Genomic DNA, 14,608 nt, shown 5'->3' with positions numbered 1-14,608 from the left:
GTTCGTTGTCCCAGAACAGACATATTTCAAACAGGTAAACAGTCATTTCTCAGACTTGTGTGGTGCAACCACATGTTTACACAGAAATACAGAAGAGCAACTGAGTTGTCAATCGATCTTTATTTAAATGCTCCGTTTATCTGACACCAGAGATTCAGTGGATGATGTTTCTCTGTTTGATTTTTCTAATCGTCCAGAGCTTCTGTCAAAAGAGAGAGAGAGAGAGAGAGAGAGAGAGAGAGAGAGAGAGAGAGAGAGAGAGAGAGAGAGAGAGAGAGAGAGAGAGAGAGAGAGAGAGAGAGAGAGAGAGAGAGAGAGAGAGAGAGAGAGAGAGAGAGAGAGAGAGAGAGAGAGAGAGAGAGCAGAGAGAGAGAGAGAGAGAGAGAGAGAGAGAGAGAGAGAGACAGAGAGAGAGAGAGAGAGAGAGAGAGAGAGAGAGACAGAGAGAGAGAGAGAGAGACAGAGAGAGAGAGAGAGAGACAGAGAGAGAGAGAGAGAGAGAGAGAGAGAGAGAGAGAGAGAGAGAGAGAGAGAGAGAGAGAGAGAGAGAGAGAGAGAGAGAGAGAGAGAGAGAGAGAGAGAGAGAGAGAGAGAGAGAGAGACACAGAGAGACAGAGAGAGAGAGAGAGAGAGAGAGAGAGAGAGAGAGAGAGAGAGAGAGAGAGAGAGAGAGAGAGAGAGAGAGAGAGACAGAGAGACACAGAGAGAGAGAGAGAGAGAGAGAGAGAGAGAGAGAGAGAGAGAGAGAGAGAGAGAGAGAGAGAGAGGGGACACATCTAGTGATCAGACCTTTGTTCTATTTTGACAACCTTTGAAAACAAAATACAAAATGGGAGGAAATGAATACAAAATAATAACTAATAAAAAATCAATAAAAACTTTGCCTCAGAAATATAAAGGAAATATTGTTTGCTACCAACCACATTTGTAGAGTTTGTTAATCTTCATTTTGTCCAGTTGACTGAGACCGGTTCTCTGTCCCAGATGAGTGTTGTGGTTCTTCCTCTTAGGTTTGATGGTAGGATCTCCATCTTCTGAATACGAATACCTGCATTTACACAAACCACATTGTGAGACTTTCTTCACATATAATTCCATGCGTGTGTGTGTGTGTGTGTGTGTGTGTGTGTGTGTGTGTGTGTGTGTGTGTGTGTGTGTGTGTGTGTGTGTGTGTGTGTGTGTGTGTGTGTGTGTGTGTGTGTGTGTGTGTGTGTGTGTGTGTGTGTGTGTGTGTGTGTGTGTGTGTGTGTGTGTGTGTGTGTGTGTGTGTGTGTGTGTGTGTGTGTGTGTGTGTGTGTGTGTGTGTGTGTGTGTGTGTGTGTGTGTGTGTGTGTGTGTGTGTGTGTGTGTGTGTGTGTGTGTGTGTGTGTGTGTGTGTGTGTGTGTGTGTGTGTGTGTGTGTGTCCTAGCGACATACATCCCATAGTGCATGATGGAGTCGTAGTCATAGGGAACGTCCAGAGGGTTGGTTTTGAACTTCTCAAAGTTCCGTACGCGATCTGTTGATGGACAACACACATCAGTTGGTTGAATATACTGAAGGAACATTACATTGACCCCAAACCATAGTGTCAACTCCTTGTCTGGCTCACCCTTCCAGATGTTCTCCCACAGGACAGTGACATAGTTGTCGCGGTCGATGCGGGAATGTTCGTGCACGAAGCCCAGGGCGTGCATGAGTTCGTGGGAGGCCACGCCAGACAACATACAGTTAGGAGACTGTAGAGATACAGTCTGTCTGCCACCACGCTGCCCAAGGTACGACCAACACCTAAACGACAACAACAGTGCACACAGTTCCTTATCGAAAAGGGGAGACAAGGGCCGTCCGTAATGACACCTTATTCTCTACATAGTGTTACTCTGTGTCATGTTTCCTCTACATAGTGTTACTCTGTGTCATGTTTCCTCTACATAGTGTTACTCTGTGTCATGTTTCCCTACATAGTGTTACTCTGTGTCATGTTTCCCCTACATAGTGTTACTCTGTGTCATGTTTCCCCTACATAGTGTTACTCTGTTTCATGTTTCCTCTACATAGTATTACTGTGTCATGTTTCCCCTACATAGTGTTACTGTGTCATGTTTCCCCTACATAGTGTTACTCTGTGTCATGTTTCCCCTACATAGTGTTACTGTGTCATGTTTCCTCTACATATTGTTACTCTGTGTCATGTTTCCCCTACATATTGTTACTCTGTGTCATGTTTCCTCTACTGAGGTCAGAAGTAGTGGGCTATGGGCCCTGGTCTAAAGTAGTGCACTACACAGGGAATAAGGTATCATTTGGGACACGGAATCAGACAATCCCATCATCAACACAATCCAAAGTGGTTCTCTCTCACCCTGACTTAGGCTGAATATCCAGGTAGTCCCTCTGGTGTGTCCATGGAACAAAACGCACACAGGTACCTCTCTCCATGTTCTCCATACCAGACTTTATTATCCTCTGATCTAAATCACCTGTGGAGAGAAACACACCTCAGCCGAATACATTTAAACTCAGTTTTTACATTTAATCCAAGTAACAATTCCCTGATTTATGTCAATTAGGATCACCACTTTATTTTATTAATGTGAAATGTCTGAATAATAGTAGAGAGAATTATTTATTTCAGGTTTTATTTATTTCATCACAATCCCTGTGGGTCAGAAGTTTACATACACTTTGTTTAACTTGGGTCAAACGTTTCGGGTAGCCTTGCACACGCTTCCCACAATAAGTTGGGTGAAATTTGTCTCATGTGTCCCACCCAACTGATTGTGGGAAGCTTGTGGAAGGCTACCCGAAACGTTTAACTAAATGAGTGTATGTAAACTTCCTATTTCAAACGTATATATACACAACATATTAGTGGAAAGGTACAGGACCAACGACCCATATCTGAAACCCTGCTGGTAACTTACTGTAGTCCAGTGACAGCCTGTATGAGATGTAGACCCAACCCTGCTGGTAACTTACTGTAGTCCAGTGACAGCCTGTATGAGATGTAGACCCATATCTGAAACCCTGCTGGTAACTTACTGTAGTCCAGTGACAGCCTGTATGAGATGTAGACCCAACCCTGCTGGTAACTTACTGTAGTCCAGTGACAGCCTGTATGAGATGTAGACCCATATCTGAAACCCTGCTGGTAACTTACTGTAGTCCAGTGACAGCCTGTATGAGATGTAGACCCATATCAGAAACCCTGCTGGTAACTTACTGTAGTCCAGTGACAGCCTGTATGAGATGTAGACCCATATCAGAAACCCTGCTGGTAACTTACTGTAGTCCAGTGACAGCCTGTATGAGATGTAGACCCAACCCTGCTGTGTAGTCTGCTGGTAACTTACTGTAGTCCAGTGACAGCCTGTATGAGATGTAGACCCATATCAGAAACCCTGCTGTTGTAGCCTGCTGGTAACTTACTGTAGTCCAGTGACAGCCTGTATGAGATGTAGACCCATATCAGAAACCCTGCTGGTAACTTACTGTAGTCCAGTGACAGCCTGTATGAGATGTAGACCCAACCCTGCTGGTAACTTACTGTAGTCCAGTGACAGCCTGTATGCGATGTAGACCCATATCAGAAACCCTGCTGGTAACTTACTGTAGTCCAGTGACAGCCTGTATGAGATGTAGACCCATATCAGAAACCCTGCTGGTAACTTACTGTAGTCCAGTGACAGCCTGTATGCGATGTAGACATGTCCGTCCACCGACTTGGACCACAGACAACTGCGTGCGAAACAGACCTTAGAGCGCCTCCCGGTAGTCACAGCGATATCTCCATCCCTGAAACTAGTGCCGTCTGGAACCTGGGCAGCTGAGGATGGCAGAGACACAACAAGGGTACATAGGAGCCATCCATTAAGGTGTTTTATCCATAAAGGTGTTTTATCCATAAAGGTGTTTTATCCATTAAGCTGTTTTATCCATTAAGGTGTTTTATCCATTAAGGTGTTTTATCCATTAAGGTGTTTTATCCATATTTTATAACAAGGCTGTAACGTAACAAAATGTGGAAAAAGTCAGGGGGTCTGAATACTTTCTGAATGCACTTTAAGACAGGAGAATTACACCAGATAGAACAGACTGACCCCAGCCCCCCGGCACATAGACTATAGCAGCATAGATACTGGAGGCTGAGACGGGGGGGGGACACTGTGGCCCCGGCCAACCAGGCAGGATATAACCCCACCCACTTTGCCAAAGCACAGTACCCACACCACTAGATGGATATCAACAGACCACCATCTGACTACCCTGAGACGAGGCTGACTTTAGCCCCCACACCACTAGAGGGATATCAACAGACCACCATCTGACTACCCTGAGACAAGACTGAGTATAGTCCCAACACCACTAGATGGATATCAACAGACCACCATCTGACTACCCTGAGACGAGGCTGACTTTAGCCCCCACACCACTAGAGGGATATCAACAGACCACCATCTGACTACCCTGAGACAAGACTGAGTATAGCCCCAACACCACTAGAGGGATATCAACAGACCACCAGACTACTACCCTGAGACAAGGCTGAGTATAGCCCCAACACCACTAGATGGATATCAACAGACCACCATCTGACTACCCTGAGACAAGACTGAGTATAGTCCCCACACCACTAGAGGGATATCAACAGACCACCATCTGACTACCCTGAGACAAGACTGAGTATAGCCCAGGAAGATCTCCTCCACCGCACAAGCCTGAGGGGGCGCAAAACTGGACAAGAAGGTAACGTGACTTAAATACAATATTGAGAAAAAAGATTGGCACGACGTGACGCACCCCTCCTAGGGACGACATGGAAGAGCACCAGTAAGCCAGTGACTCAGCCCCTGTAATAGGTTCAGATGCAGAGAATCCCATCGGAGAGAGGGGAACCGGTCAGGCAGAGTCATCAAGAGTGGTTAGTTACTCCAGTGCCTTGCCATTCACCTTCACACTCCTGGGCCAGACTACACTCAATCTTAGGACCTACTGAAGAGATGAGTCTTCAGTAAAGACTTAAAGGTTGAGACCGAGTCTGCGTATCTCACATGGGTAGGCAGACCATTCCAAACAAATGGAGCTCAATAGGAGAAAGCCCTGCCTCCAGCTGTTTGCTTAGAAATTCTAGGGACAATTACGAGGCCTGCGTCTTGTGACCGTAGCGTACGTGTAGGTATGTACAGCAGGACCAAATCAGAGAGATAGGTAGGAGCAAGCCCATGTAATGCTTTGTAGGTTAGCAGTAAAACCTTGAAATCAGCCCTATCCTTAACAGGAAACCAGTGTAGGGAGGCTAGCACTGGAGTAATATGATCAAATGTTTTGGTTCTAGTCAGGATTCTAGCAGCCGTGTTTAGCACTAACTGAAGTTTATTTAGTGCTTTATCCGGATAGCCGGAAAGTAGAGCATTGAAGTAGTCTAACCTAGAAGTAACAAAAGCATGGATTCAAGCTGTCCTTGACACAGTCTTGATATGTTCGTCAAAAGAGAGATCAGGGTCCAGAGTAACCCCGAGGTCCTTCACTTATTTGAGACGACTGTACAACCATCAAGATGTCAGATCCAACAGAAGATCTCTTTGTTTCTTGGGACCTAGAACATCTCTGTTTGTCCTTATGTATAAAACACAGGCTTCCAGGCCGTTTTTGGGCTTCAACATGTTTCATTGAAATGTACAGCTGTGTGTCATCTGCATAGGAGAAAGTTGACATTATGTTTCCGAATGACATCCCCAAGAGGTAAAATATATAGTGAAAACAATAGTGGTCCTAAAACAGAACCTTGAGGAACACCAAAACTTACCATTGATTTGTCAGAAGACAAACCATCCACAGAGACTAACTAATATCTTTCTGACTGTTGCCATCTAAACCAGGCCAGAACTTGTCCGTGTAGACCAGTTAGGGTTTCCAATCTCTCCAGAAGAATGTGGTGATCGATGGTATCAAAAGCAGCACTAAGGTCTAGGAGCACGAGGACAGATGCAGAGCCTCGGTCTGACGCCACTAAAATGTTATTTACCACCTTCACAAGTGCAGTCTCAGTGCTATGATGGGGTCTAAAACCAGACTGAAGCATTTCATATACACTGTATGTCTTCAGGAAGGCAGTGAGTTGCTGCGCAACAGCTTTTTCAAAACATTTTGAGAAGAATGGGAAATTAGATATAGGCCAATATATTTTTTTTTTAAATATTTTTTTTATTGGTCAAGTGTTGGCTTTTTCAAGAGAGGCTTTATTACTGTCACTTTCAGTGAGTTTGGTACACATCCAGAGGATAGGAAGCAGTTTATTATGTTCAACATAGGAGGGCCAAGCACAGGAAGCAGCTCTTTCAGAAGTTGGAATAGGGTCCAGTGGGCCATTACTGTTTTTGTGAATGTGTCAAGAGATACAGGATTAAAGACTGCAGTGTCTCCATTGATCCTGGGTCCTGGCAGTTCTGTGCAGACTCAGGACCACTGAGTTGTGGAGAAATACGCTGATTCAGGCAGGGTAACATCACTAGGTAGGATGCAAACAGGCCAAACAACATCATCAAGAAGACTGGATCTACCACCAACCAGGACAAACTAGAGCCGGATAAATTGGTCCTCAGAAAGATTAGAACTATAGAGGCCAACATTAGCCACAGTACCTGGAGCATCACAGTGATATAACCACCACTAGTCACAGTGATATAACCACCACTAGTCACAGTACCTGGAGCATCACAGTGATATAACCACCACTAGTCACAGTGATATAACCACCACTAGTCACAGTGATATAACCACCACTAGTCACAGTGATATAACCACCACTAGTCACAGTGATATAACCACCACTAGTCACAGTGCCTGGAGCATCACAGTGATATAACCACCACTAGTCACAGTGATATAACCACCACTAGTCACAGTGATACTAGTCACAGTGATATAACCACCACTAGTCACAGTGATATAACCACCACTAGTCACAGTGATATAACCACCACTAGTCACAGTGATATAACCACCACTAGCCACAGTACCTGGAGCATCACAGTGATATAACCACCACTAGCCACAGTGATATAACCACCACTAGTCACAGTGATATAACCACCACTAGTCACAGTGATATAACCACCACTAGTCACAGTGATATAACCACCACTAGTCACAGTGATATAACCACCACTAGCCACAGTACCTGGAGCATCACAGTGATATAACCACCACTAGCCACAGTACCTGGAGCATCACAGTGATATAACCACCACTAGTCACAGTGATATAACCACCACTAGTCACAGTGATATAACCCCCACTAGTCACAGTGATATAACCACCACTAGTCACAGTGATATAACCACCACTAGTCACAGTGATATAACCACCACTAGTCACAGTGATATAACCACCACTAGTCACAGTACCTGGAGCATCACAGTGATATAACCACCACTAGTCACAGTACCTGGAGCATCACAGTGATATAACCACCACTAGTCACAGTAATATAACCACCACTAGTCACAGTGATATAACCACCACTAGCCACAGTACCTGGAGCATCACAGTGATATAACCACCACTAGTCACAGTGATATAACCACCACTAGTCACAGTGATATAACCACCACTAGTCACAGTGATATAACCACCACTAGTCACAGTGATATAACCACCACTAGTCACAGTACCTGGAGCATCACAGTGATATAACCACCACTAGTCACAGTGATATAACCAACACTAGTCACAGTGATATAACCACCACTAGTCACAGTGATATAACCACCACTAGTCACAGTGATATAACCACCACTAGCCACAGTACCTGGAGCATCACAGTGATATAACCACCACTAGTCACAGTGATATAACCACCACTAGTCACAGTGATATAACCACCACTAGTCACAGTGATATAACCACCACTAGTCACAGTGATATAACCACCACTAGTCACAGTGATATAACCACCACTAGTCACAGTGATATAACCACCACTAGTCACAGTGATATAACCACCACTAGTCACAGTGATATAACCACCACTAGTCACAGTGATATAACCACCACTAGTCACAGTACCTGGAGCATCACAGTGATATAACCACCACTAGTCACAGTGATATAACCACCACTAGTCACAGTGATATAACCACCACTAGTCACAGTGATATAACCACCACTAGTCACAGTACCTGGAGCATCACAGTGATATAACCACCACTAGTCACAGTACCTGGAGCATCACAGTGATATAACCACCACTAGTCACAGTAATATAACCACCACTAGTCACAGTGATATAACCACCACTAGTCACAGTGATATAACCACCACTAGCCACAGTACCTGGAGCATCACAGTGATATACCACCACCACTAGTCACAGTGATATAACCACCACTAGTGATATAACCACCACTAGTCACAGTGATATAACCACCACTAGTCACAGTGATATAACCACCACTAGTCACAGTACCTGGAGCATCACAGTGATATAACCACCACTAGTCACAGTGATATAACCACCACTAGTCACAGTGATATAACCACCACTAGTCACAGTGATATAACCACCACTAGTCACAGTGATATAACCACCACTAGTCACAGTGATATAACCACCACTAGTCACAGTGATATAACCACCTGGAGTCACAGTGATATAACCACCACTAGTCACAGTGATATAACCACCACTAGTCACAGTGATATAACCACCACTAGTAACCACCACTAGTCACAGTGATATAACCACCACTAGTCACAGTGATATAACCACCACTAGTCACAGTGATATAACCACCACTAGTCACAGTGATATAACCACCACTAGTCACAGTGATATAACCACCACTAGTCACAGTGATATAACCACCACTAGTCACAGTGATATAACCACCACTAGTCACAGTGATATAACCACCACTAGCCACAGTGATATAACCACCACTAGTCACAGTGATACTAGTCACAGTGATATAACCACCACTAGTCACAGTGATATAACCACCACTAGTCACAGTGATATAACCACCACTAGTCACAGTGATATAACCACCACTAGCCACAGTGATATAAGTCCAGTGACCACACTAGTCACAGTGATACTAGTCACAGTGATATAACCACCACTAGTCACAGTGATATAACCACCACTAGTCACAGTGATATAACCACCACTAGTCACAGTGATATAACCACCACTAGTCACAGTGATATAACCACCACTAGTCACAGTGATATAACCACCACTAGTCACAGTGATATAACCACCACTAGTCACAGTGATATAACCACCACTAGTCACAGTGATATAACCACCACTAGTCACAGTGATATAACCACCACTAGTCACAGTACCTGGAGCATCACAGTGATATAACCACCACTAGTCACAGTGATATAACCACCACTAGTCACAGTGATATAACCACCACTAGTCACAGTGATATAACCACCACTAGTCACAGTACCTGGAGCATCACAGTGATATAACCACCACATAGTCACAGTACCTGGAGCATCACAGTGATATAACCACCACTAGTCACAGTAATATAACCACCACTAGTCACAGTGATATAACCACCACTAGCCACAGTACCTGGAGCATCACAGTGATATAACCACCACTAGTCACAGTGATATAACCACCACTAGTCACAGTGATATAACCACCACTAGTCACAGTACCTGGAGCATCACAGTGATATAACCACCACTAGTCACAGTGATATAACCAACACTAGTCACAGTGATATAACCACCACTAGTCACAGTGATATAACCACCACTAGTCACAGTGATATAACCACCACTAGCCACAGTACCTGGAGCATCACAGTGATATAACCACCACTAGTCACAGTGATATAACCACCACTAGTCACAGTGATATAACCACCACTAGTCACAGTGATATAACCACCACTAGTCACAGTGATATAACCACCACTAGTCACAGTGATATAACCACCACTAGTCACAGTGATATAACCACCACTAGTCACAGTGATATAACCACCACTAGTCACAGTGATATAACCACCACTAGTCACAGTGTGTCACAGTGATATAACCACCACTAGTCACAGTGATATAACCACCACTAGCCACAGTGATATAACCACCACTAGTCACAGTGATATAACCACCACTAGTCACAGTGATATAACCACCACTAGTCACAGTGATATAACCACCACTAGTCACAGTGATATAACCACCACTAGTCACAGTGATATAACCACCACTAGTCACAGTGATATAACCACCACTAGTCACAGTGATATAACCACCACTAGTCACAGTGATATAACCACCACTAGTCACAGTGATATAACCACCACTAGTCACAGTGATATAACCACCACTAGTCACAGTGATATAACCACCACTAGTCACAGTGATATAACCACCACTAGTCACAGTGATATAACCACCACTAGCCACAGTGATATAACCACCACTAGTCACAGTGATATAACCACCACTAGTCACAGTGATATAATATAACCACCACTAGTCACAGTGATACTAGTCACAGTGATATAACCACCACTAGTCACAGTGATATAACCACCACTAGTCACAGTGATATAACCACCACTAGTCACAGTGATATAACCAGTCCACTAGTCACAGTGATATAACCACCACTAGTCACAGTGATATAACCACCACTAGTCACAGTGATATAACCACCACTAGTCACAGTGATATAACCACCACTAGTCACAGTGATATAACCACCACTAGTCACAGTGATACTAGTCACAGTGATATAACCACCACTAGTCACAGTGATATAACCACCACTAGTCACAGTGATATAACCACCAGCTAGTCACAGTGATATAACCACCACTAGTCACAGTGATATAACCACCACTAGTCACAGTGATATAACCACCACTAGCCACAGTACCTGGAGCATCACAGTGATATAACCACCACTAGTCACAGTGATATAACCACCACTAGTCACAGTGATATAACCACCACTAGTCACAGTGATATAACCACCACTACATTTACATTACATTTAAGTCATTTAGCAGACGCTCTTATCCAGAGCGACTTACAACTTGGTGCATTCACCTTATGACATCCAGTGGGACAGTCACTTAACAATAGTGCATCTAAAACTTAGGGGGGGTGGGGTGAGAGGGATTACTTAACCTATCCTAGGTATTCCTTAAAGAGGTGGGGTTTCAGTGATACAGTGATATAACCACCACTAGCCACAGTGATATAACCACCACTAGTCACAGTGATATAACCACCACTAGTCACAGTGATATAACCACCACTAGTCACAGTGATACTAGTCACAGTGATATAACCACCACTAGTCACAGTGATATAACCACCACTAGTCACAGTGATATAACCACCACTAGTCACAGTGATATAACCACCACTAGTCACAGTGATATAACCACCACTAGTCACAGTGATACTAGTCACAGTGATATAACCACCACTAGTCACAGTGATACTAGTCACCACTAGTCACAGTGATATAACCACCACTAGTCACAGTGATATAACCACCACTAGTCACAGTGATATAACCACCACTAGTCACAGTGATATAACCACCACTAGTCACAGTGATATAACCACCACTAGTCACAGTGATATAACCACCACTAGTCACAGTGATATAACCACCACTAGTCACAGTGATATAACCACCACTAGTCACAGTGATATAACCACCACTAGTCACAGTGATACTAGTCACAGTGATATAACCACCACTAGTCACAGTGATATAACCACCACTAGTCACAGTGATATAACCACCACTAGTCACAGTGATATAACCACCACTAGTCACAGTGATATAACCACCACTAGTCACAGTGATATAACCACCACTAGTCACAGTGATATAACCACCACTAGTCACAGTGATATAACCACCACTAGCCACAGTGATATAACCACCACTAGTCACAGTGATACTAGTCACAGTGATATAACCACCACTAGTCACAGTGATATAACCACCACTAGTCACAGTGATATAACCACCACTAGTCACAGTGATATAACCACCGCTAGTCACAGTGATATAACCACCACTAGTCACAGTGAAATAACCACCACTAGCCACAGTACCTGGAGCATCACAGTGATATAACCACCACTAGTCACAGTGATATAACCACCACTAGTCACAGTGATATAACCACCACTAGTCACAGTGATATAACCACCACTAGTCACAGTGATATAACCACCACTAGCCACAGTGATATAACCACCACTAGTCACAGTGATATAACCACCACTAGTCACAGTGATATAACCACCACTAGTCACAGTGATACTAGTCACAGTGATATAACCACCACTAGTCACAGTGATATAACCACCACTAGTCACAGTGATATAACCACCACTAGTCACAGTGATATAACCACCACTAGTCACAGTGATATAACCACCACTAGTCACAGTGATACTAGTCACAGTGATATAACCACCACTAGTCACAGTGATATAACCACCACTAGTCACAGTGATATAACCACCACTAGTCACAGTGATATAACCACCACTAGTCACAGTGATATAACCACCACTAGTCACAGTGATATAACCACCACTAGCCACAGTGATATAACCACCACTAGTCACAGTGATATAACCACCACTAGTCACAGTGATATAACCACCACTAGTCACAGTGATATAACCACCACTAGTCACAGTACCTGGAGCATCACAGTGATATAACCACCACTAGTCACAGTGATATAACCACCACTAGTCACAGTGATATAACCACCACTAGTCACAGTGATATAACCACCACTAGCCACAGTGATATAACCACCACTAGTCACAGTACCTGGAGCATCAGTGTGATGTCAGACTGATCCATTTTACCCAGGGCCAAAACAGAACGATTATGCATATCTGCAGATCCTTCTCACCATTTAAAAAAAACTCCATTGATGATATGCTGCTTGTAATGTCTGTGTGTCCTTGTTGTGTTTTATGGTGTATTACTGATAATGTACATGGCCAAAAGTATGTGCACACCTGCTTGTCGAACATCTCATTCCAAAATCAAGGGTATTAATATGGAGTTGGTCCCCCCCTTTGCTGCTATAACAGCCCCCACTCTTCTGGGAAGGTTTTCCACTAGATGCCAGAATGTTATCCCTAAAACCACACAGCCTCTATGTCCTACGAGACACCATAGATGACACCTTTAACCAGTGCCCCAATCTGAAAACCACACAGCCTCTATGTCCTACGAGACACCAGAGATGACACCTTTAACCAGTGCCCCAATCTGAAAACCACACAGCCTCTATGTCCTACGAGACACCAGAGATGACACCTTTAACCAGTGCCCCAATCTGAAAACCACAGCGTCCCACATCATACGTCGCCATCTTGTCGAGCCACAGAGCTTTTTCTCTTTTTATGCTTTTGACACACACAAAATCAGCATCATTCCGCTCCGGGTCACTCTAACCAATTCCACTTTTCCCAGTTCGTCCTTCACCATATTCGAGAACGCAAACAGGTCACCCCCCCCCTTGTTTGTGAATCACACTCCAACTACAAACTGCTGTTCATTTCCATCTTTCCAGTCCCCATCGTCCTCTCATTCTCACCAAATGTAAATCGCACAATGATTCCCCCATTGCTTCTCCAAAACAGGAGCTCTAGAAAGATTCTAGATTTTTCCAACTTCCTCCTCACTTCTGGTTGTTAAATACAGAGTTCGATTGAAATAGTGATTAAGAGTGAAACGTTTGGCAGGAAGCCAAGTAGCAACAAACAGCACAGTAGTATGGAGACCACGCGGAAGTGCGTTGTGTCACCAGTCATGTGATTAGTCCACTGAGACAGAGAACTGCTCTGATTCACGCTTGTTTTTGCCTAGTGTAGACCTATAGCAAAAGATGAAGGGTTTTCTTACCTTGGAACTCATTGGCCTCTATGATTTGATCCATCGCTGTCATCTCACTGCGTATAATGTGATCGTCTGAAACATAAAATGTGTTAATCCTGGTATTGTTGTACTATGAAATGTTGAGTAATATGCTTGTTGTTTACCTGAATAACTTTTAGGGAACCTTTTGGAGCTCACTGAGGTACTCTACAAAATAGAGAGAAATATAATTTTCCTTTTTATAAAAACTCTACATTAAAACAGTTTGGGTACAACAGGTTTAACTTGCACTAGTGTTTACCTGAGCAGGTATGGCCCAGGTACAACAGGTGTAAACCACCATGGACAGCAGGGAAGACACAGTCAAGTCCATCATGGGAATCAGGAAATGTCGAGTACTGCTGGCATCAACCTTATATACAGCAGCTTCTTGGTATGACTCTAGAAAGTATCCATTATAGTGTTTAACAACCTAATTGTAGAGCCTTCAACCTGTTGTTTAACATAACTACAGGTATTCCTGTTTGGGGCATGGTGGGATACACCTTGCAAACATCAACATCATTCAGCACTGTAGCGTCATGTCTGTCGACATAATGATAATGACTCCAGCTTTGGTGTGTTATATTTAACCAACAAGGCCAGAGGGGGTGTGGTATATGACCAATATACCACGTTTAATGGCTGGAGTGGCTGGATACAGCCCTTAG

General features: G+C 43.8%; 1 protein-coding gene across 1 annotated transcript; it reads right to left on the bottom strand.

Annotated features, from left to right (window-relative positions):
* Positions 1-912: 912 nt before the first annotated feature.
* Positions 913-14,274, bottom strand: LOC123993391 (hatching enzyme 1.2). Its single transcript, XM_046295532.1, has 8 exons — positions 14,200-14,274; positions 14,063-14,105; positions 13,926-13,991; positions 3,657-3,809; positions 2,346-2,463; positions 1,593-1,771; positions 1,418-1,499; positions 913-1,048 (listed from the first exon to the last, which is right to left on the bottom strand). Exons 1-8 carry the CDS (start codon positions 14,272-14,274, stop codon positions 913-915), a joined length of 852 nt encoding a protein of 283 aa, XP_046151488.1.
* Positions 14,275-14,608: the final 334 nt, after the last annotated feature.

This window comes from Oncorhynchus gorbuscha, linkage group LG01 (assembly GCF_021184085.1).
Source record: "Oncorhynchus gorbuscha isolate QuinsamMale2020 ecotype Even-year linkage group LG01, OgorEven_v1.0, whole genome shotgun sequence".
Lineage (NCBI taxonomy): Eukaryota > Metazoa > Chordata > Actinopteri > Salmoniformes > Salmonidae > Oncorhynchus > Oncorhynchus gorbuscha.
Note: the sequence above shows the minus strand (reverse complement) of the source record. Positions and strands in the feature narration are given on the sequence as shown.

What these genes read in the sequence shown, in the direction of transcription:
- LOC123993391 (XM_046295532.1), bottom strand. Translation starts at nt 14,274, where the DNA reads ATGATGGACTTGACTGTGTCTTCCCTGCTGTCCATGGTGGTTTACACC. An exon ending in GTTCCCTAAAAGTTATTCAG is followed by an intron (nt 13,992 to 14,062) that starts GTAAACAACAAG and finishes TTTATGTTTCAG; the next exon opens with ACGATCACATTATACGCAGT. An exon ending in GTGGGAGAACATCTGGAAGG is followed by an intron (nt 1,500 to 1,592) that starts GTGAGCCAGACA and finishes GTCCATCAACAG; the next exon opens with ATCGCGTACGGAACTTTGAG.